The sequence below is a fragment of the Pholcus phalangioides genome, unplaced genomic scaffold (assembly GCF_987345545.1).
Source record: "Pholcus phalangioides strain wild (caught in Gottingen) unplaced genomic scaffold, Ppha-v1.0 ptg000027l_1, whole genome shotgun sequence".
Lineage (NCBI taxonomy): Eukaryota > Metazoa > Arthropoda > Arachnida > Araneae > Pholcidae > Pholcus > Pholcus phalangioides.
In genome coordinates this window covers 2,215,985-2,239,042 of record NW_028301617.1, presented here as the reverse complement: position 1 = coordinate 2,239,042, position 23,058 = coordinate 2,215,985, and the positions used below count along the sequence as shown (strand labels likewise).

The 23,058-nt window shown below is 35.2% G+C and overlaps 1 protein-coding gene across 2 annotated transcripts; it reads right to left on the bottom strand.

Annotated features, from left to right (window-relative positions):
- Nucleotides 1-657: 657 nt before the first annotated feature.
- Prp31 (pre-mRNA processing factor 31) lies at nucleotides 658-22,915 on the bottom strand. Of its 2 annotated transcripts, XM_089251468.1 has the most exons (14): nucleotides 22,825-22,915; nucleotides 20,098-20,284; nucleotides 19,871-19,928; nucleotides 18,620-18,703; nucleotides 11,646-11,743; nucleotides 9,171-9,277; nucleotides 8,288-8,339; nucleotides 6,576-6,693; nucleotides 6,137-6,294; nucleotides 5,573-5,790; nucleotides 3,953-4,025; nucleotides 1,222-1,350; nucleotides 1,020-1,115; nucleotides 658-875 (listed from the first exon to the last, which is right to left on the bottom strand). In XM_089251468.1, the coding sequence occupies exons 2-14, from the start codon at nucleotides 20,266-20,268 to the stop codon at nucleotides 771-773; spliced, it is 1,467 nt and encodes a 488-aa protein (XP_089107594.1). In that variant the 5' UTR covers nucleotides 20,269-20,284; nucleotides 22,825-22,915; the 3' UTR covers nucleotides 658-770. The 2 variants fall into 2 exon arrangements, with proteins under 2 accessions (XP_089107594.1, XP_089107595.1); XM_089251469.1 differs by lacking the exon at nucleotides 22,825-22,915 and having other exon boundaries at nucleotides 20,098-20,291.
- Between the last annotated feature and the right edge of the window lie 143 nt (nucleotides 22,916-23,058).

Sequence of the window (23,058 nt, the reverse complement as noted above, 5' to 3'; positions counted from 1 at the left end):
GCCCCCTAAAAGTTGTCCTAGAAAAGTATCACAATATATACAACACAATTAATACCTGGGGTGACTATATTTCTTTCATCAAAATACGGGCATATCAAAGAAATTGTCAAAGGCAAGTACAGTTGCTAATAACAGCTGAAGAAATTGTTAAAGGCAGATAAAGTTGCCAATTACAGACAAATTGTCAGAAGTGAGTGAAGTTGCTAGTTGCAGTCGAAAATATTTTCAAAGGTAAAGTGTTCTCAATTAAAATCAAAGTAATAATTGTCAAAGCTAAGTGAAGTTGCCAACTATTGCTTAAATTGCTGAAAAATGCCCAATCGCAGGAAAATGATGAATATTGCAAGACAAAATGTAATTCACCAAAGAAACGTATGTTGGACAAATATTTATATGATAATTAGTCATAAATACCATAATATAATTTATAAAGCCACGAAAATAATCTTAATCAACCAAACTTTTCTGAAAATAAGGGAAGAAAAGAGCCTTTTATAAAAAAAAAAAAGTAGGGACAGCCAAAATTATGAGAACATCCGATAAAATACGGGTCATATGGCCACACTTTTTTAAAAAGTTTCTGGCCTGTGGACTGAAAAGGTTGTGCACCTATGTTATAGAGAATTGGATCGACACATGAATTCACAAAATTCTAAATCAGATGATCTTCATTTTATCATGACATTAAAAATGAATTTTAACAAAACAAATGTACAACAGTCTTAAAATGGATCACGCACAACAAACAACATACACCAGGACTAGATTTACTAGATTTTCTTTTCTACTTTGACAAACCCAGCTGTGTTAGAAAAGTATTTGGCTCCACCATCTCCTTTGTTTTCGGCTGCCTGAGGGTTGACGATCTCCAGGCCCTGAAAGAAATGAGTACATTTCATGAAAATTCATGGCATGAGTAACGAGCAAATATCGATAAAACATACATTTGTATTTGATTCCAATTGAATTTCATGCATGCAAAACAAATTAATGTAAAAATCTTGAATAATTCGGCTCACCTGTAAAGGTGTGAATGCTACGCTGGATGCAGTTCCCGAGATCTGCCGGCGAACTGAAGTGCTTCCACCCCAAACCTGCTGCTTCTGCAGATTTTTCTATGGTTAAAAATAGACACAAAAATTTACAGGCTCGTCAATTTTTTAAAAAAGAAATACATACAAATTTTTATGTACAAGATTCAGACTTGAAGAATTTTTATACCTGTAATGTCTTTGAGATTCTGACTTTAGTCTTCTCATCAATCTGAGGAGCTCTTATTCTACCAGCCCCTGTTTTGCCAACTTGCCCCAAGCTGAAGCCAAGATCATCTTGGTATGCATCTTCTTCAATCTTCCCGGTGCAGAGAAAGAGAAAGAAAAAAAAGGTAAGAAATTAATCACACAATAACATAACTGTAGCTTTGATGGTTGAATGGTCAGAGTGATGGACTCGCATTGCGAGGACCCGGGTTCAAACCCGGCCGCTGCCACAGTGGTGATTGGTTGAAGTTGGTTTTCTATGGTTCACAACTTCGAAGCATGAATGTGAGAGCCAATCTCCATGTTAAAAAGTCTCGCCACAGAGAGCAACAGGCCTGCAAAAGGTACAAATATTCAAACATCACACTTCACTTCTAAAACATGGATGGCACCATTAAAAATTCACACAACACCATATATGTACTCAGACTGTTAAGTACACACTCACACTTTCGGTACAACTCAACCGATAGTAAATTGCCCATGACAATAGACTGGAGTTGTGCTTGGTATTAAAAAAAGAAAATACATATATATATAATATAATTACTATCAATTAAATACCGTTTTCCAGACTTGAAAAATCTGTGGTTTGTCCCACAACGAAACGTTTTGTTGGTGAAGAAAAACAACTCATACAAATAAAATCCCCAATAAAAACTGGGTATTTTTTGGTGTGACTGTGTATGATCTGTTTTCCAGGAACATTCCTATATTTTCCTGATCCTGGCGACCCCGACTTTTTTGAAAAGTAAAAATTGTCCTGTTTCTTCCCATATATTTCAACAAGCCTACTCGAATTTTTATCCTTAACTGAAATCAAGGCTGATTATTATGAACATGAATACTCACCTCACGTATTTATCATGTCAAATGGTTTTCTTTCGTCATGGAATCAATTTTAATTCCCTGTGCTTGGCAAGAGCACTTCATTTCTCCTAGTTGAATTTTTTTTTTTTTTTGAGATTGCAGCAATAATTGGAAACTTTGCTCAGTTTTGGCTATAATTAACAATATCCTATATTTTTCTCAAGAAAACATGGGCACTCTGAGATTGCAAGGACTGAGGGATTTTCTTCTGGGATTTTCAATTTCTGCAAAATATAATTTGCGGAATTTTCCTATAAAGATAAAGGAAAGTATGGTTTCCGGAAGATTTAGATAAGAATAAAAAATCGGAAGGCTTCTGGGTAAATTGGAAGTACTGGCATCTATGCTAACACTACACATTAAGCTTCTCATTGTCAGCTGAAAGGTATAAAGTTTTTTCGGGCTGTAGGGCCATTGTAAGCCAACTCAAGCTCATGACTTAAAAGACTGTCATTCAATTACCACAATGTTAATCGTATTTAAAGATGGAGATCTTTCATTATAATACTAGTGATACATATATACATCAATGACGATTTGAAAACGTACTACAGCAAAATATATCGCATTTCCTTCACATTAGCCAGCATGAGAGAAACAGAGAGAAAGACCAGCGTCGCAGAAATACCCATATTTTCCGGCATGCTGGGAAATTCAAGTAGAAGTCACAGATACCAGGAAATTCTTAAATATCTGGATTTTAAAATCTCATTAAATTAGCTGAATATGCATATGCGATTCATATTAAACCTTGTTTTTCTGGACATGCCAGGAGAACAGACCAGACCTCAACATTGAAAAAACTGGTGTCTCTAGTTGTACAGCAAGTTGGGTAATGCAGAGGAATACTGCATAGTTCAGAAAAATACGTTAAAAATTTAAACAAATTAACAAAAAATTAAAAAATTTGATGTGCTAATCAAGTTAAAACTTGGGTATTGTCAAGCCATTCAGTTCCGTAAAAAAAAACAATCCAATCTATTCTCACAAAATTTTTTCAAGATTCAACTGCTAAATCGCAAATGATTATTCAAATTAAATTCTCATTGACAAGTGGCTTAGATTTTCCGAACACTGTTTAGTAGTGGTCAAAAAAGCAAATACAATGCTTGGTTTCATTTCCAAAAAATGTCACTTTGCATTCTCCTAATGTCATTCTTCCGCTTTTCCAAGGCTTAGTTCATACAGCGCTGGAGTACGCTGTAAGGTTTTGGAAACCATAACTACAGAGAGATAAAGACTTGGTTGACACACAAGGCTTGAGCTATGAAGAAAGACTTGATTTCTTGAATATGTTTATATTGGAAGAATGCAGGTGTCTGGCATATGATAGTGTTCAAAATACACAGGAGGAACAGGATGGACCACAAGTTATTAATACACAGTTAATCAACTGCTTCAACAAGGGGGGTCACCAGTATTGATTGGTAAGATGCAATTCCAGGTTGTGGTGTTGAAGAGAGTTTTTCTCTAATAGGGTTGCAAATAAATGGAATAGCTTACATTGTGATATCACAATTGATAGAACCACAATAGATAAGCCGATCGTAATCTTTTTTTTTATGGGCAGAGTATTATAATATATATATTTTTTGGCGATATTTTGCCAGATTACCAAAATCGTCAGATTGCTGGAAGTTAGTTGACAAAGCTCAATTGAATAATATAAATTTCTGCGCGCAGACATGCAGTGTGACATCATTTCCACTTCAATTCTAGAAGAAAAGCTGCCTAAAAATGCCAGACTACTGGATGGGCTGGATTATTGAGTCCAATGTATTTATTTTTGTGTGATAATATCTCATCTATCAATTGTAACTCACCTCTCCAAAATTCATTCTGTTCGCTTGCTTCCTGAATTCTGTAATTGCATAACGTTCCTTCATCTTTCTTACTCTGGAAAGAAAAGAGAAAAGTAAATAACTATAAAAAAATTTCCCCTCCCTTTATTTTAATGTCATCAGAAACTGGATAAGGCTTCACAAATGCAACAACAGATCAGATACCATATTCTCCTGCGTAAGTTATAATCTGCAGATGCCAATTTCCCCGACTTCAAGGAAAAAGTATCATTGTATACTACACAGCAATGTGAAATCCCTATGCGAAAATTTCATTTGTCAATACTGAAAATTTTAATTAATGGAAGGGGGTTGTTTGTAACATTTTGTAGAAAAAAAATTCACCTTTTCCCCTCACATCAATAAACGCTTATAAAACTTAATTTTTTTTTACTAATTATAACTTCAAAATATTTATTGATTCCACTGGGTCACAAAAAAAGAGAAGTTGCAGATAAGACGTAGCAGTATGCAAACTGCACTAAGAAATTCTTATGTTTTAATTTGCAGATTTAGACATAAGAAAATATGGGTAGTTAAATGCCAAGGAACAAATGAAGTGATGAGTCTCTCGCTGGCTAAAAAATGCTCTTATTGGTTGATTGCTATTTTTTGATACTTTTTAAGTTTTTTTCTCTTGTGATGAATCTCATCTTCTGAATGAATGAATGCCAGCAATCTCTGCCACCAGACTTAACCTGTTGCAGAGATCTCTTCCAGCGTAGCTCCATGTGACGCAGTCTGGAACTAAGTGAGTGTACTGAATAGACTTGAGTGCATACCTGGTGTTGTGTCTGATTTTTCAGTGCTGCAATGTATATTTCAGAAATGAAGTGTAATGATTGAAAATTTTTACTGTTGTAGTTCTCTGCGGTGCGACTTTTGACCGGGAGATCGACTCACATTTGGTCCCCGAAGTTGAGAACCACAGAAAATCAAATTCTGCCGACCACCATTGTGGGATGTTTGTGGAGTTCACACCAGGTTATTCATGATGCAGGTTTCATCACTATGACCACTCAACTACCACAGCAAACCCCTTTCCTGTGAAGGAATACCAGGCTTGCATTTGTTGGTGAAAACTAAGATGTTTTTGAATGATTTTATGTATACAACTTCAAAAAGTCCAAAAGATCTAATGCTTTCACGTTTTGTTGCATCAACATCACTAAAACTAAATTTATGGCTTTCCTGGAAACAATGAGCAGTCAGCTCATAATATTTCACCCATCTGACGTGTTCGTTAAAGTGTGGTTTTCAATTTATGGTGTGGAACTTTATCATATGCTTTGCAGAAGTGCAGAAAAATAATGTGGGTTTAAGAATTATTATCTATGGTATTATAGATCTAATTCTAATTAGTGAAAGAGTGGAATAACTTTACAAGAATACCTGGAACTGTTCGAAAAAGAATATTCACAGAAAAATTTTCTGTATAATTTTTGGATGAATTGATTTTACTGTCATTTAAATTTTGAATGCTAACCCCTTTCCCTTAGAGAGCAGAAACAGTGAATGTAACGCCAATTTAAGGAATAAAAAGGACAAAAAAAACAAAAACAGAAGGGCGGCACAATTTAAAAAAAGGAGGAAAAAATTCACCTTCTGCCTCCCCTCTTCTTATGAGGTTGGTCGATCGGTGCAGGAAGCGGTTTCACTTGCTTCACTGGTGGAGGCTCCTGTAATTTGTCCAACTTTCTTTCAATTTCTTCTCTCAGGTTATGCCCAATGTCTCCATCTGGATTCTCATGAAAGCTATCCACACGAGCAGCAATAGCACATTTCGCAGCAACCAGTCTCGCAGCTTTGCGCCTAAGATCCTAAAACACAAATCAGATTTTAGAGGGAAAAAACAAACACCTACACAAATTTTCCAGGCAATTTATTGAGTAGATATAATAAAAAACCCTCTTAATGGTCAACCCTCTTTTACAGCCAATTAACAATCTCGCTTGTATAAAAAAAGTACGCATTTTAAACCACTGATTTTAACGTCTTTCCTCTTATATGAAAATTTTTTGTCCCCCCCCCCCAGTGTCTGCGAAAAATCATGAATGCATAAGCGTTAATGGAAATTTATCACTTTCACCTTAATATATAGGGAATATTATATACCAATAAAGGTAATTCAAATTTTCATGGTAAAGAATGAAACAAAACACATACCACGGGCGTGTTTTGTACTATATCAGTAAAGTAGACAAAACCGGTGTGAGGCATCACTGCGGTGGTTGAGAAGCCTGCTAGTGTGCGTCTCTGAGCACCAAGCACTAATATATTACAAGCAGGTAATTTTGACAAATTTGTGAGGCCACCAGCAACACCTAGAAGATTGAATAAAAAATTTGCATGAACAAGCATTAGAAAGCTGGATGAATGCTAGTGACACACACACAACCAAACTGAACAATCGCACATGGAAAAATTCATGAATTTCAAACATGCTTTTCAATAAATAATGGGCGGTCTACTTAAGAAAAAAAACACCAATATTTTTATAACAATGAACTAGAACTGACAAACAATAAAAACTTAGTTATAATTAATGAGGGGGAACCTCTATAAGGAAATAGTTTTGAAATAATTAGGTATTTAATTTACAAACCCATAAGTTTGGCTGCGATAGATGCCCCCACAATTGTAGACAGATTTGGTGCTATGAAGGACATTCTTGACTCGACGTAGGCATATATTTCCAGCTTATGATTGTTCAATTGGATAGCCTTGAATGAGAAAATAAAGGAAATTACAATTCAGTTTCAAGGCATACTTCAAAATTTTACCTTAATTGCATAATTTTTTGTATACAGGATTTCCCCCCCCCCTCAAAATTCACGGTAGAAGCATCGAGAAGGGGGGGGGGAAGTAATGGATCACGATTACAAAAGCACAGAGTTTTCATAGCTTTCTTTCTAGTTAATTTACAATGCAAACTTATTATAGATAATATCGCAAATGTAATCTGGTGCCGGAGCCCTGTTATTTTAACCCATTGAGGAGGCCATGAAAATAATTTTCATATTACTGAAATCAGGGCCATAACTAGAATTTCTGCCGCCCAGGGCAAACATGATTTTGCCATCCCCACAACTGTAAAATTTGAGAATTTTATACCAATGTTCTTTCTTCCCTTGCTAAAACTGCCACCCCTCTCTAGTTCCCGGCCCTGCTGATATTTCAAGCTACTTTTCTTACTACTTACTTACCCAAGTCAAACGAGTGTGTCCTAATGCAGCCTTTATCTCATCAACCACTCATCATAAAGGTATGGTTCCAACATGAATAATTCTGAAAATATGTTCAAGAATCACCCTGCATCAGTTTATAACCATCAGATAATAATTTATCAGAGTGAAAATACAATGTGTCATAGAATGAAAAATCTAAATTTTTAAATGGCTCCCATGTTCTCTAGCTTTCAATTGGAAAGTTGTTGCCATGTCTTTCCTGAGGCGAACAAGAAAAATTGCATGTTTATAAGTGCAATATTTGATGAGATATTTGAATTCGAAAAGTTGGGAAAGAACAGCATGAGCAAGGGGAAAAAGGCATGGATAATGCTGTTCTTTCCCAAATTTTCCGACAATTTTTGAATTTAAACATCTCAGTGAATATTGCATGAGAATTTTTTTTTTGTTCTCGGAAGAGACAGAATAGCTTCCTAATTGTGTGTTTTAGAACAGGGCGTCCATATAAAAATTTTAATTTTTTATTTTGTGACACTATATTTTCACTCCAGTTTCAAACTAGTACAGAGTGGTGATATATGAACACATTTTGAACATTTTTAAAGTGTAACCATACATTTACAACAAACGGTTGTAGATAAAGGGTAAATCAATACACCCTGTATATACATTCATGGTGTATCATATTTATACCTCAGTGATTCTTTTAGGGTCATTCCATCAGAAAACACTCCCACTGCAATCTTTGAGATTTCCTAGCATTCTCATCCACAGCACCTTGCATGTAATGCATATCTGCCTTTTTCTGATTTGAGAAACCCCAGCCATCCTTTCTACAATAGGAATGGCAATAAATAGTAAAACCAGCACTTCGTGTTCAATGACGGTGCCATCTAGCGGTTCACTGTTTGTATTGCAGCAGTACATTGAAGACAACACAGGGAGCGTTTTCTGAAAAAATGCATGCCCGATTGAAAAACCTTTGAGGAATTATGCTGGTGTCTGGGTGCAACAAGCTACCTTATCAGTGACATGCAAAATGTACACATACACATGCACGCGATACACGATATTTCATTTTAAGTTATCTTTAATCATATATATTAAGCTGAAATGAGACATTCCTCACCATGTCACAGGCCTCAAATATGATGCCCAGCTCTTCTTTTGATAGAAACTGCCTGCGAAAAGGGAAAAAGAGCACACCAAGTTTTATTGATACACACAATTACTCAATTTTCATTACATGAACTGACATGCATCACTATCATTAGCCGCCAAAGAATTGTTTAAATGAAAAGCATAACTTTAATTACAGCATAAAAACTATAGGATGTCCTGTAAGTCCTGATTCTGGCTTTTTCTCATCAACTGTTCGTCGCGGAGAGGAATGGTTCTAATTTTAAAAAATGCTAAAAATGTGTTAAGAAGTCACTATTAGTTTGAAGAGTGAAAATACAGTGTGTCATAAAGTAAAAAATCCAAATTTTCATGCAGCTCTTTTGGGCTCCCAACAGCTGTTGCACTGTGTCTCCCGTGGCCAACAAAACAATTCCTTCTAAGTGTAATATTCACTGCGATATCTGAATTCAAAAATCGAACAAAAGCTAGAAAACAGTAAATAAACTAATGGCAATGATTTTTTCTCTATTTATGCTGTTCTTTTCCAACTTTTCTCTTATTTTTGAATTCATTTTGCACTTAAAAAATAGATTTTTTTTTTGTTGGTTGCATGAGACACAGTGCAACAACTTTCCAATTGAAAGTTCGAGGACACAAAGGGACTGGATAAACATTTATACTTTTTATTTTATGACACTGTATTTTCACTCTCGAAACTGATACAGAGTGATTTTTGAACATATTTTGAGTGTTTTTTTCTAAATTAGAACCATACCTCTACAACGAACAATTGATGAGAAAAAGCCAGAATCAGGACTTACAGGATGCCCTGCGTAAAAAAAAACATTGAGTAAAAGAATTAAGAAAATATTTTAGATTGACTATCTTACCCTTGTGTTGTAGATGCAGTAACACTCACCACCATGATTGTGGCGGGAGTAAGAAATTCCTGAAGGATTTCATTGTTTTTTGCTTTATCTAGTTCATTCCCAAGCTCCTAAAAACAAGATGAATAGTATATGTAGATGTTAAAACACTTTGAATTTTAATGTCAATTGCAATTTAAAATTCACAAACAAAAATTTAAAAGCTATATATACAGTGATGTCTGCAAATTATACTAACACATTAGCCAGTCATGTGAGGTTGTGTTGATAGTTACTGTGTAACACGAGGGGCTCATAAATCGATGATACTATACTGGGGGGGGGGGTCCTGAGGATCACCGGTGGGAACCCAGTGGAGCGGCACTGTCGACCTCAGAGAAGATGTAATATTTGTGCAATATAGATTTATTTTGTAAATGTAATTATACCTGAAAAATTCAATATTTCCCTCCATGCTGTTTGTGGACCATGAACCACTTTTATGGTCAATAATATCATGAGAATCTTCATTTTACTACAGGCTCTAATGTTGTAGACCCCAGCCAGGTCTCCAATGTTTATGTTTTTTGTGTTGCCAGTTTCTATGTGTCATAGTTGTGTAATAATATTTCATTCCATATAAATATGCAAATGAGATGTTTGTTAAAAGGTCTACCTTAATTTCAGTGCCGTCAATTCTCAGTTTTGATTTGCTCTCTTGATAGTAGATGATGAAAAGATTTTTCTCATATACCAGCAGTGTGCTGGGTATGATTACATTTGATTTCATTGCCAAGGTGTTTTGTCCCACTTTGTTTAGTGTGAAGGGTTACTCTCCTTCCAGACATGTGTTGAAGATCCAGTTTCTTGCTTTCGCGCTGTCAGAGTAGCATCGCTTCTCCTCCTGGTCGTCGTCTCTCTCTACCTATCCAAGGGTCTTCATGTGAAAGCTCGAAGGGACACCCTCTCATCTAGGATGCAAAATTACTGACTAACTTTGGGATGTGTCTGTGTCCTCCCTGGACTTGTCAACACAGTTTCTTGCTGGACCTGCGCAGTAGGGAATTGCTCCGGGCTCTTCAACGGTTCATCCAAATACAAAGGTTGTGAGAACTCTGTGATAATACAAAGTCTTAAAGGGTACCTGCCGGATCGATCCAATGAGAACGTTTCAATCACAATCTGTGATATTTTCAATGTCAACATTCTGAAGAAAAATTTGTTTTGTTGCATTGTTAAATCCTAAAACATCTTAAATGTAAGTTTAGAAAATTTGTATTGTTAATAAATGATTTAAGTGGAAAAAAACTTGTCTTTCTTTATTGTCATCCACTAATGCATCAATGTTAAGTAACCAAAAAATAAACCAGGAAATGCACAGAAAACGATACATTGCCCTGACATAGAAGTAGATTGTAGAATGTACAATGACAATTGAACTGGAGAATGAACATTGAGGCGCACCTTTTATGGTGGCAGTGCATGGCTGATACCTAACACATCACCTCACACCATGTGCCCGCATGTGATTGGCTCTTTGGCAATAACGCCACATCCCGCACTTGCACAAGATTGCAGTCAATGTGTTAAACCACAGAAAGTTCTCAACTGGGGCCCATATGACCCTTGCTGTCCTGGGATACTGCAGGGGGAGCCACAGGAATAAATGAATTGGACGGGAAGCCATGAAAGGTGGTTGAAAGTCAGCCCCCCCCCCCCGATAGCTGTAAAAAAATAAATTTGAATGCAAAGAAATCAGGCTTTTTAAGTGAAATATGGTGGGGGGAAAAGCATTGCTACTTTCAGAACCTGCTAGAACTGCCCAAAGAACCTGGGCCTCCCCTTTAGCACAGAATCATCCAGGCATGACCCCAGGATCTTCATGTCCATAGAGAGCCTGCACGATGAGGTCTAGTTCAATGACCGAAAATTTTTAGAGTATGCACGCAAATTTGTAAACTGTTACTTCCAGCTATTGCGGCCCCAGAACATCACTGGGGATCCCCACAATGCCAAGATGGCCTGCATAAAACATCCAAAGGGAAGCTCACTGAAGCACAAGAGTCCAAAGATAAACATTATTTATGAAAGTTTTGTTGTCTATAAATTTACATAATTATTCAATCCAATAAGTGATAAGTCTTGCTATAGACAGAGGCGAATTTATGGGGGGGGGGGTATTTAAACGTTAATGGGGTAATAGCACAGGGTGTTCAGTTTAGGAGGAATGGGTAAGAAACAAAATTAAACAAGAGTAAGACATCGAAATCTCAAAATCATAAATTTGCCTTTGCTTCTGGATAAGGGTGGATGGGAAGAAGGGTTCTGAATAAAACAGGGGCCCACAAGAAGAAAATATGGTCCTAAAAGGGCCATGGGTAGAAAAAGGTAAAGAAACCCTGTTTCACAATGTAAATGATACAGCAGTATACCAAAAACGCATACAAGCTATCCATACATAAACGACTGTTAAAAACACAAATCAGAAAGAAATCTCACCTTCACAGTAGATACATATTCAAGTGCACCTGGAACTAAGGATTCCAATTCTGGAAATCGTTTTGAATATTTGTCCCTGCTAAATTTGTGAATGATATCTGGAATGAAAAAATGTATTGGGGTATATATAGCACAGGGTGTTCAGTTTATATATATATGCATATATATATGTCCGAATCACAAAGAAGAAAAATGTTTAAAAAAATGATTAGTGCAAAAAAAACCTAAAATATTTTTAAATGACCAATTGATTTACTGCACTGTTGTCACATAAGATATATACAGCCGAACTTGGTTAATTCGAAGCTCAATCGGGCCAACAAAAAAGTTTGAATTATGCAAGTCTCCAATGAGTACTCCAATAAGTACACTTCCATAGAAAATTGAAAACTCAATTGAATGCAGTCATTATGCCAGTTTCCTTGTTGTTGCAACTAGTGCTTGTATAAAACAAAAATGATCACAAACGTACAAGTATATCATTTGTAAATTTTTAAACTTTTAATTGTTTTTCTTTGGATGTCATTGGTACCATTTCCCCCCAGACATGAAAAATCAGTAGTTTATCACATGATGAAATGCTTTGCACCAAAGGAAACATGTCATACAAATAGAGTCAATTCGTGAAAAGTCAAACTCTATTAACTCAAATATCTGTTCAAGTTGAAGTTTTAATCTAGCCCCAGAACCTTTTCCGAGTTTTAGTATTAGAATTTTGACTTAAAGGAAGATAAATTTGAGTTAAGGGAAAGTTTTCGGGAATGAGGGAAATTAAAAAAATAGCATTTAGAAATAGAATTCATCTAGTGATGAACTCAGCATTTCGCATGAGAATTCAGCATTCAGCAACAGAATTCAACATTCAGCATTGAACAATAGAATTTAGTAATCATTTAGCAACAGAATTTAACAGATTCATTTATTTGCTTGCAAAAAGTGAATGACTTTCTCACGAAAAATAACAAAAAAAGAGACAGACAATCGAAAATCACTGAATTTTTTTTAACAGAACACAATTTCTTTTACATTCAGATAGGTTTAACTGCCAATTTGATATCAATTTTTTAATTTTTTTGATATATATATATATTTCCTAGGTAAGTTTCCCCTCAGTTAGGGTTCTGAACAATTAATGTTAGTTTCTTCAAATACATACAATGTGTCATGTCCGTGTGAGGGGTAGAGTGGGTGAGTCTTGAAAGACTAAGCATGCACAAGCTCCACCCACGCGTCCAGTATAACTCCGGCTGCAATAAGGCGAGGTTGTGTCACACGCTCGTTTGCATCCCTTTACCCTTTTACCATGGATCACTCATTCAAACTGAAAATGTTCATTATTTGGTGATTCAAGTGACATTAAATGCAATATGTTATTAGCCTATGAAAATATTATGGAATTCTGTAAGTCGAACTGCCATAAGATAAAATGTGATAAGGAAACTAATAAAGAACCCACATATAAAAAAATAGAGGACATTATTGTGGCAAAAATTGAAGAAATATGGTCAAGAGCTTCCATTCCTCCTGTCCAACATAAATTAGTGAAAACGATATTTAAGGCATATCATCTGAAAAATGTGCAAGTCTTTTAAAACCGCACCCTAAAATACTGAAGAGGAAATTAGAAGAGTTTCACAGTAAATTATTGTTAGGCATTTCATCCTGCAAGTGTAAGAAAATCAATAAGTGCACAAACGTCCCAGACACAAAAAATTACTTGTCAGAGAAAAGCATCTTAACCAATGAACCTCTGGAAGAATGGTGATCAGAACTGTAGATATTGTTACAACGAATAAAATAACAAAAACTTTGAGAAGGAAAACACTAAAGCAAAAATCACAGTTTCAACCTCAAAAAGAAAACACACAGAACAGAAGCTTAATGTGTCAAGTTCATCTGAATCTGGTAAATCAGACAGTGACAATGTATTCCAGTCACATTCACAAGCCTCAACGTTGGCAGCTGCTGTCAATATGCCCACAGTTACAAACACTGCAGTAGACTAGCTTTACTTTCAAGAACCTGCGATAAATGCTGAGTATCAGACAGAGCTGGGGCAGCTATTGCTTCAGCAATTCTTCACACTTGCACTTAAGAAATTACTGATAAAAATAAGCTTCACTAGAAACGAATTATAGCATGGAAATTGGCCACGGAAGACAAAGTCCTACAGATAGAAGCTTTATACTTCGATGGGGGGGGGGGAAACTTTAATTATAACAGAAAAGGACTGGAAAATGTATAGACAAAACATTCTTGAAGAGCATATTTCACTGATAATGGAACCAGAGTCGACGTTCTTAAGTTATATTACATCAGCTTCTGGAGCATTTGAATGCATAGAACAAGCAATCTTCAATTTCTTCCTAAAATCAGAAATATCCATGAAGTCTTCACCAGCAGTTGGGTGTGATGGAACTAATGTGAACATAGGTAAATCTGGAAGTGTCATACGCCTGCTTGAAAAAAGGTTAGATAAGCTGCTGCAGTGGACTATCTGCCTAAATATGAATGAATTACCCTTTTGACACTTGTTTCTACATATTGACGATAGCACATCGGGATCAAAAACATTTTCAGGGAGAATCTGCAAAATCTAGAAATTGGGGGAAAAAAGCCTGTTGTTTCGTTTCAATGTATTTCAAGACAGTTACCCAAGTTTCCTGTTCAAGGTGTTAGCACAGACCAAATATATTTGTACAGAATAGTTTCAGCAGTTTCAATGGGCATATTTCTTAATGATTTAGCAAACAAATCAAAAGGCAAAATGTCTCATGCACGATGGCTAATTCGTGCGAATTGAATTCTTTGTTTGTATGTTTCCATGGAATTTCCTTCTGAAAAACTTAGTAATTCTTACAGTGTCCTTCTTCTAATGTTCTTACTAATGTCACCACGATTTACACTCCAACTTGGTTTGCTATCACACAATTCAAACTTTTTGTAAATATGGAGTGAAATACCTGTTCAAACTCAATTACTGCAACTAGGTATTTGCCCACAGAACTGAAAGGAAAAATATATCCTGTAATTCAAAGAAACAGTTACTTCACACACCTTGATCCGCAATGCTGACTGACTCTAAACTGCACATCCGTGAACTGGCAGCATGCAGAAAAATAGACTCCAATTGTTTTAACTTCTTATTGTAAAATTTGATATGCATCATCTTACATTAATCTCATTGACTGGAAGAAGGAGAATATATCTGATCCACCAATATTGAAATCTATACTTGACGAAGACATCCAACTATTTGCCATCCAAATAGCCAAAGGGGAACTACCTTTACTAAGCCTGCTATGTCACACAAGCTGTTGAAAGGGTGGTCAAGAATGTGACAGGAGCTTCAGCCACATTATACAAAAATCTGAGAGAAAGCTTCATAAAAAACCAAACAGTCTCGAAAAGCTATGCTGAAATTCGAAGAGCTATGCAAGAAAGATTTTCAAGCTATTTGAAATATGATAAAAATAAAGAAACATCATTTTTGTAAACTTTTCCCTCGTAATAAATAAACTTTTTAAGGTAAACTTTTGTAATCCAATATTATATTTTTGCATAAAGAATTATTTTGTATTTGATAAATCCAGATAATATTATTAATCATATATATAAATGTATTTTGAAGTTTTTTTTAACATGTTTAATTATAAAGTTATTTTACCAAAACAGTGTTAAATTTTTTTTAATTACTTTGATTTTTACAGCATATATTTTAATAAACATATATTTAATGTATATGATAAATATAAAATGGTTATACTTGTGTGGCAAAAAATTCTACATTATAATATTTAATACAGGCCTATAGATTTTTCCCACGAAATAATTTAAAATTGCTGATAAAAAGCCAGAATATGAGGCATCAAATCACAAAGAATGAAATAATTATCAGATACAACCCCATTGTTGTAGCTGAGGCAGATGGAAGAGAGTAGATTTAAAACCTAATGTATATAATGCCTGGTGGTGATATATTAGATGTGATGTTTCTTGTTGTGATGATGGTTGTGAAAAATAATAGCAGCTTCTGTGAAGATATAAACTATGGCACACTGGTCTTTGTCCTTCAGAGGGCAGCTGGTGTGTTATTTAATTATAAGACTTTATCATCCCAACAGATGATGATAAAGTCACTGCTGCTGCTTCATTGAGAAAACTAAAACAAAAGTGTTAGAATTAAACTGCCCCCCCCCCCCCCATCAAATGATGCAAGTCTCAATTATGATCTTGCTGAAGACAGAGATAACACAATTTCCATTTGAGCTAAATATTTTATATCATTTTGTAATTCAAAGCAAAATGTCAGAAAAGACACTTGAAATTTATAGTGCTGGAAAAGAAACTGGATCTGATTGTCATAAAAAATGTCATGCAAAAGTGAAAAATCTGTTACCCATTACTACATCATTGGACCCATCGGACATCAATCTTTTGATCTCGAGGAGTGGAGCAATTTCTGAACATTTATCTACTGTGTGTAAGCATCATAGAGCTTTTTTCCCAAAGTATGAAATATACCCGAAAGCATGCTTTAATCCTTTTAAATGTCATAATAATGTCATACAAAAGGTTTAAGGATAGCAAACTTGTATTTTTCATGTATAAATGAAATAAATGGTTGTACAAAATCAATTCCAGGGCAAAAAATATGCCATGCCTGTAAGGACAAAGTGAATATAAACATCAATAAATTAGGTGAAGAAACTGAATACTGTGAAAAGATAAACAGTGATAGTAATGTAGAGATAAGTAACTTGGAAATGTCAATTACTAAACAAGAAGCACTTGAAGAAATAAATTAATCTCTACAGAACATAGAAGAGTCACCAATTAAACTTCATAGGGTAGCTCCACAGTGCAAGTCACACAATGCCAAAAAAAAAGTTGTATCTGCCTGTAACACTTTAAAATCAAAGGTTTGTAAAATTTTTGAAGAATTACCAGAAAATGAATCTCAAAGCACACTTAATGAAGATATTAAACAGAAAGCAAATGATATAATTATTTTGATAAAGTTAATTAGAAATAAGACTCAGTTTAACCATCCAACAAGAAAAACTGAAAGTTTTAACTCTGGTCCCTGCTTCATGGAACAAGGAAAAAAAATCTGAAGAGTTCAATGTCACTGAATATGCTGTGCGAAAAGCAGGAGAGCTTTTGTAAATGAAAAAGCAAAGGTGAGCCATTGTGTTTTTATTATAAAAAGAATCAAAAACAATTTCAACGAATTTTTTGCAATTTAATTTTTTTGATGCAAAAGTTTAAATTTTCTTTCCTAGTCATAATCTACATTTTTTGTAAGCATTTTAGGGCAAATTTCATTTGAATGCATTGCAAATCTGTAAAGTTATGATATATTTTCACAAATAATATTGCTTGAGTGGGGTTAGCCTAAGAGACGTCATTTGTGAGGTTAGAAAACATTTTTTTTTCTCAAAAAGTTTTTGAGATATGTACATGAAATTTTGCATGGTCAACAAGGATGGTAGAAGTAATAAACAAAAAATAATTGGAATCTGGGATGATGGGTCACATTTCAGTATCTAGTTGAATGATTTCAAATCGGAGCGATCCAGTCTTATTTCAATGAATTTTGTGTTGCGAGACAGAATAAATATATTAATGATAAAAAAAACCATCATTTTTTTTCTCCAGTATTTTACTTCATATATTTAGGAGAAATTTAAAATAAAAGTTGTTTTGGTAACTGCTGCGCCTCTGGTCTGAAAATACGTTTGAAAAATTGTATTTTTTCTAACGAAAAATTCCACAAAAACAAAGTTTACATAATTTTTTTGCATGTAAATTTCAAATGTACGTGTATGAATTATTTTTATTCATATGATGTATGTTTTTGTGAATACTTTAGTGAAAATTTCACTTGAATATATTGAAAATTGAAAAACTTATGATTTACTTTCTCAAACAATGCCGCTTAAAAATTGAGCCTCTAAAAAGTCATCTGCATCATTTTTCGATAAATTTCAACATTTTGTTTCTCAAAAAGTTTTAGAGATATGCAAATAATATTTCATATGGTTAATAAGAATGGTGAAAGCAACAAATAAAAAAAAAATAATTGAAATCTGAGACTACGAGTGTCATTTTGCAGGGTGATTTGAAATGGAATGACCCAGGCTCCTTTCCCTTTTCTCTTTATAATTAATATACATACTGGAAATTATAGAATTCTCCCGCATCAAATGATAGCGATGGCTAATGACACCATAGCACTACGGACAATCCACAGCAGTTGGCAACTCTGATCATGAAATTTATATTTGTTTTATACACACACATTTTAACTTTTTTAAAACCTTACTGTAACAACTCACCGAAAAGAATCAATTTTTTTCTCAAAATATGTATTCTCTAACATCGATCCAGAGGCAGAAGATAACCCACCCTAAAAAAAATTTATATGTGAGATAAAGACATCATTTGGCACCCTTTCCTTGCTGTGTCGGATAGAAATTAAAAATTCTTTATACAACGGTTAGTCACCCTAGTGAACATATGGGCTGTTTTCTAGAAATATTTCCCCATATTTTTTCCTAACCTTTCTTTCAAAAAGAAAAAATCTGTTTCCCCCCCATATTTAACGAAGCCAAATTGAATTTTTTATCCTTCACTGAAATAAAGGATAAAAATTATTTTTCCAACTTATAAATGAAAATTATGACTATAAATTGTAAATATGAATACTGAATCTCACATATTAACTGTTTATAATATAAACAGCATATATTAAATGCTTTTTTTTCATTTTTTTTTAAATGAGAATGTTTTTTAATCCACCATGATTTACAATATTGCTTCGTTTCCCATCATTGGTGTTGATACTTTTTAGTGATTATTAGAAACTGCTTACTTTTCGGCAGGGTAAAAAAAAAGTATGCTGATGGGAATTTCAATGATTGATAAAAAATTGAATGTCTAAAAATTTTTGGAAAAAGAAGTATACATACTGATTTCATTGTCTATTTCCACAGCCAGATTATTTGCTTCAACGATCAAGGCATATTCTGGATCGGCTTCTACTTGACCAAACACTAAAGCAAGTATCAAAATGAAATGTATTAGTAAATAACTTTCATAACAATTCAATTATCATGACAGGGGAAAATATTTTTTTTAATGCATGAAGATCAAAGTAACACTTTACATTGACTTTATGTCGATATGCATTGATGTGCCACAATTCAGTCTTGTTACATTGGCACTTGAACTATGGAGGAGGAGGGGGAAGCTGCAAATACATGAGCTTGTTATAAATGCTATTACCTGTTTTCATTCTCGTGTTACACTGTTTTGAGTGTGTACTAATTTTCAAGTATTTTTTTCTGAATTAGAATTTTTGTACACCAAGAAGTGGAAGAGTAGATCAAACCTTGCCCAAGAATTTAAAAAGGTCATCAATGATTAAGGCAAATACATGAAAAATACACAAATTCCTAATGTATTTTGACATACAATGGGTGTCGTCTTCAGAGGAAAAAATATTTGATCACTTATCGCATGATGACAGAGGGCCCCACTTGGATTGAATACCACATTGCAACTCTCTGTTGCTCGGCAGAAAAAAGTATGTTTATTCACTTCAAACGTCGTGATCAAAATGAAACAGTGAGTCTGCATGTAACACTAATGCAGCATCCTGATTAGATGCTTGTGAATTGGAGCTACCCAATTGGTTTATTTGAAATGAATCTAAGCCATGTTCTCACGAGCGGGAATTCTAAGAAAATTCTATTGAAAACAAAAGCAGCAATCTTTTTTTCTGGGTAAATTATTTGGGAATAATTTTTCTCCCCCTAAAAAGTAGGGGATTTTCTTCCAATCACAGCCAAAATTCGGGATATAAAATGAATTTTAGGGAGTAAGGAGTAGAAATTTGAGGCACTTGCAGCTATGTCATTGGTTATGATTTTCATTAATTCATAAATCTTCACATATAAATCAAACATTAGTTTTCATTAATTCTAAAATATTTTTTTAAAATCAAATATGAATTTTTATATAAATGCTCATTGCTTTGATCAAAAATCGAATTTTTGATCAAAGGTGTGTGGACATGGGTCCCACATTGGGAATCACGGCTCTAAATATTCCCATACCTTTAAACTGGGCAACCTTTGGCTAATCTGAAAATTAAAGGATTTAATAACTGCGATGCCATAAAAATGTTCACAAAAGATAAATTAGAAATATCTACTTACTCCCCTCTTTGCGTTCTGTATTACTTCTTGCTCTTATTTGCTCCATCACTCTTCCAAGCTATTGAAAAACGTACCACAAAGTTGAAAGGAAAAAAAAACAGCCCAAACTAATTACAATAATATGATTTTGTGGAAATAAGATAAAAACTAACAATAATATAAGATTTATAAAATCATTTGTGAAAAGTGATGATTCTTTCACGAGCTTTAATGCAACCAACACATACCTGCTCACTATCTCCGAGTTTGGCAATATTGCGCACAGAATTTTCTGAAGTCTCTGCCTCCAAGGGTACATCTTCAACCTCAGGAGCAAGAGCATCCATTTGAAGAAGCTGGTCATCCTCTATTTCACCAACATCTTCCAAATCAGCTAGAAGCTCTTCGGCGAGAGACATTTTTCACGACTTGACACTGAAAAGAGAAAATTTCAGCAACTGATTCCAAGAAAGCCTTCTTCATTGCACAACGTTTGACTGACTAGATGAGTGGCTCTGGTGAAAATAGGACAATCACGGAATTTCAAACATGCTGTAGTCACTTAAGTGATCTGCAAATGTTTCACAGGCCACTTTAATGATCTAGAACTGTGCCCCAGCTCACTCAAGTGATTTGTAAATATTCCACAGCTACCTTAAGCAATAACAGGTCATTAAAATGATCTGGAAATGATCCGCAGACTACTTGAGTGATTTGGAACTGCGGACCACAGACATTTTTTTGGCGCCAAACATGTCCAACGACCCGATTGAAAGTCGCCAAGGCTGTCAGACACATTACGGGCGCGAAAAAAAAAATCACCAGCATAAAAAACAATGGCAACCAAACAAGCGCATAATAATTACTAAATATAATAATAAAAACAACATAAGGCATCCAGACGCTTTTAAATAAACAACTTCCTGTTGTTTAAAAAAAAAAACTGGATAAAATATAAATCAATCAGGGTTTAAATAAAGCCTGGACCCCTGTATTAATAATAAATCGATCAGGGTATAAATAAAACCTGGGTATTGTTTAAATAAAGCCATGAAGCCGGGACCCTTGTTTAAATAATAAATCGAATCAGGGTATAAATAAAATACGGGCACTGTTTAAATAAAGGCACAACCTGAGAGATGATAGAAAAATCTAATGTTGGTTTCTGTTGTTTTTTATGCTGATGATTTTTTTTCGGCGCGATATATCCAATAATTAATAAGATCCACGCGCTATATTGTGAAAATCAATCTCTCAATCACAAAAAAAATAAAATATCTACCACCAACGGCTTTCAAAATGCCATGGCTATGGGGTGACGTCATTTGGAAGAAAAGAGAGGGAGAGAGAATCAGTTACGACAAAAAATGGCAGTTGGAAGTTTCAAAAGATGTGCTAGGAACAAGAGAAAACAACACCAGCGCCATCTAGCTGTATTTTTTTAATCAGAAAGAACATTCTAGAACGATAACCCAGAAGGCAACGGCAATGCAGCGTGCCGGCAACTTATTGTCTGTAAAAATTTGCCAAGTTGGTATGTCTTTTATACCAAAGCTGTTCCCCGAAATCTTAGCCTTAAAACCAAGTTTTCTTTGCCGCATGCAACGTGAATTTCCCAGTGCAACATGCCGTCACTTACCAATAGGAAAAGCGGTACAACTGTTTTCCTAGGTGCTGGCACAACATGCCTCATGCCAGCACTTTACACTGAGCGTGATTGGCCAACTGTTTCTGGAGGAGTCAAATGTGCCACGAATTTCACAGATCTTCTCTTCACTTTCATTGCGTTTTCTTTTCCTTCCTTTGTCTCCCTCTTTTATTATGCAAAAATATATGGATGTGCAGACGACAGAATAGATGATGCGCCATGATAGGAAAAAACAATTTCGTTGCATCCTGAAGTTACACGTTCCTGTTGATGTGAAATAATCCTATTTGGTTCACGTGGCGCAGAACCAGCTCAGTTTTCTTTGCAGCATGCAACGTTAATCGCCAAGCATGACACGCCGCCCACTCACCAATAAGAAAAGCAAAATTACTGTTTTCCTATAGAGCGCAACAAGCCTCATGCCAGCGGTTTACATCGTGCATGATTGGCGGATTGCTTCCAGAGAAGTCAAGTGTGCCATGCATTTCGCCAATCTTTTCACTTTTATGGTGTTTTCTTTCCCCTTCCTTCAAACCGGAGCATGCAGACGACAGAGTAGCTGATGCCACGGCCGTATACTATATAGCCGCCCTGAGCTGATGCACCAAACTAGGAAAATACAAACGCATATAGCTTGATTATGAAAAGCCGGGTTTTCCTAGGAATAGGTGTTTTGCGCCGCGTGAATCAAAATGTATAATTTCACGTCGGCTGAAACGTGTTACATAATCACGTTGCACGTTAATGTTTTCCTAGCGAGGTGCATCAGATCAAGTCGGCTATATTATAGTATATGACCATGGCATCAGCTACTCTGTCGTCTGCATGCTCCGGTTTGAAGGGAAGGGAAAGAAAACACACGAGAGTATCGACAAAACCGCGGCGCACGACGCATTTGACTACTCCAGAAGCAGTCAGCCAATCACGCCCGACGTAAAGCGCTGTCGTGAGGCGTATTGCGCTCTGTAGGAAAACAGTCATGCTGCTTTTCTTACTTGTGAGTGGACGGCGTGTCAAGCTGGGCGAATCACGTTGCGTGCGGCACAGAAAACCTGCTCCTAGGAAAACCCGGCTTAACACGTTTCTGCCGATGCGAAATGGTCAAATTTGGTTTACGCAGTTCAAAAAACCGACTCCTAAGAAAACCGGGCTTTAAGGGTCACTTCAACGGTTTCAATTGAGTTTTTACAAATCAATAATAGGTAAAAACTACACAAAAAGTTGATAACTATGCCATTTTTCTATACCTCACACAAATATATACTTTCATTATAATAAATAATTAAAATAAAATAAAAAGAGTCGAATAATCAATCTACCCTCTTACCTCGAAACAAGAAACAAAGCCGCAACTATTATTTTTTCCACAATTGTCAACAAAGAGCAGCTCTATTGAGTAAGGACTATCGAGTATGGTCAGTACAAATCATAGAAATAAGGAGCAGATCTGAAGCGCAATTTCAACAATCATATTTTGTTTTTAGCGATTACCATACATCTCGTTTTTTGTTGGTCTGATGCTCCAATATACATGGTAGATTATTTTAGCTAAAATTTCTGT

Bases quoted from the DNA above. Each gene is read 5' to 3' on its own strand.
- Prp31 (XM_089251468.1), bottom strand. From the start codon at position 20,268: ATGTCTCTCGCCGAAGAGCTTCTAGCTGATTTGGAAGATGTTGGTGAA. The intron at 9,278-11,645 runs GTGAGATTTCTT...TCTTGTTTTTAG, and splicing joins AATATGTATCTACTGTGAAG to GAGCTTGGGAATGAACTAGA. The intron at 5,791-6,136 runs GTATGTGTTTTG...TTTGTGTTTTAG, and splicing joins TAGTACAAAACACGCCCGTG to GATCTTAGGCGCAAAGCTGC.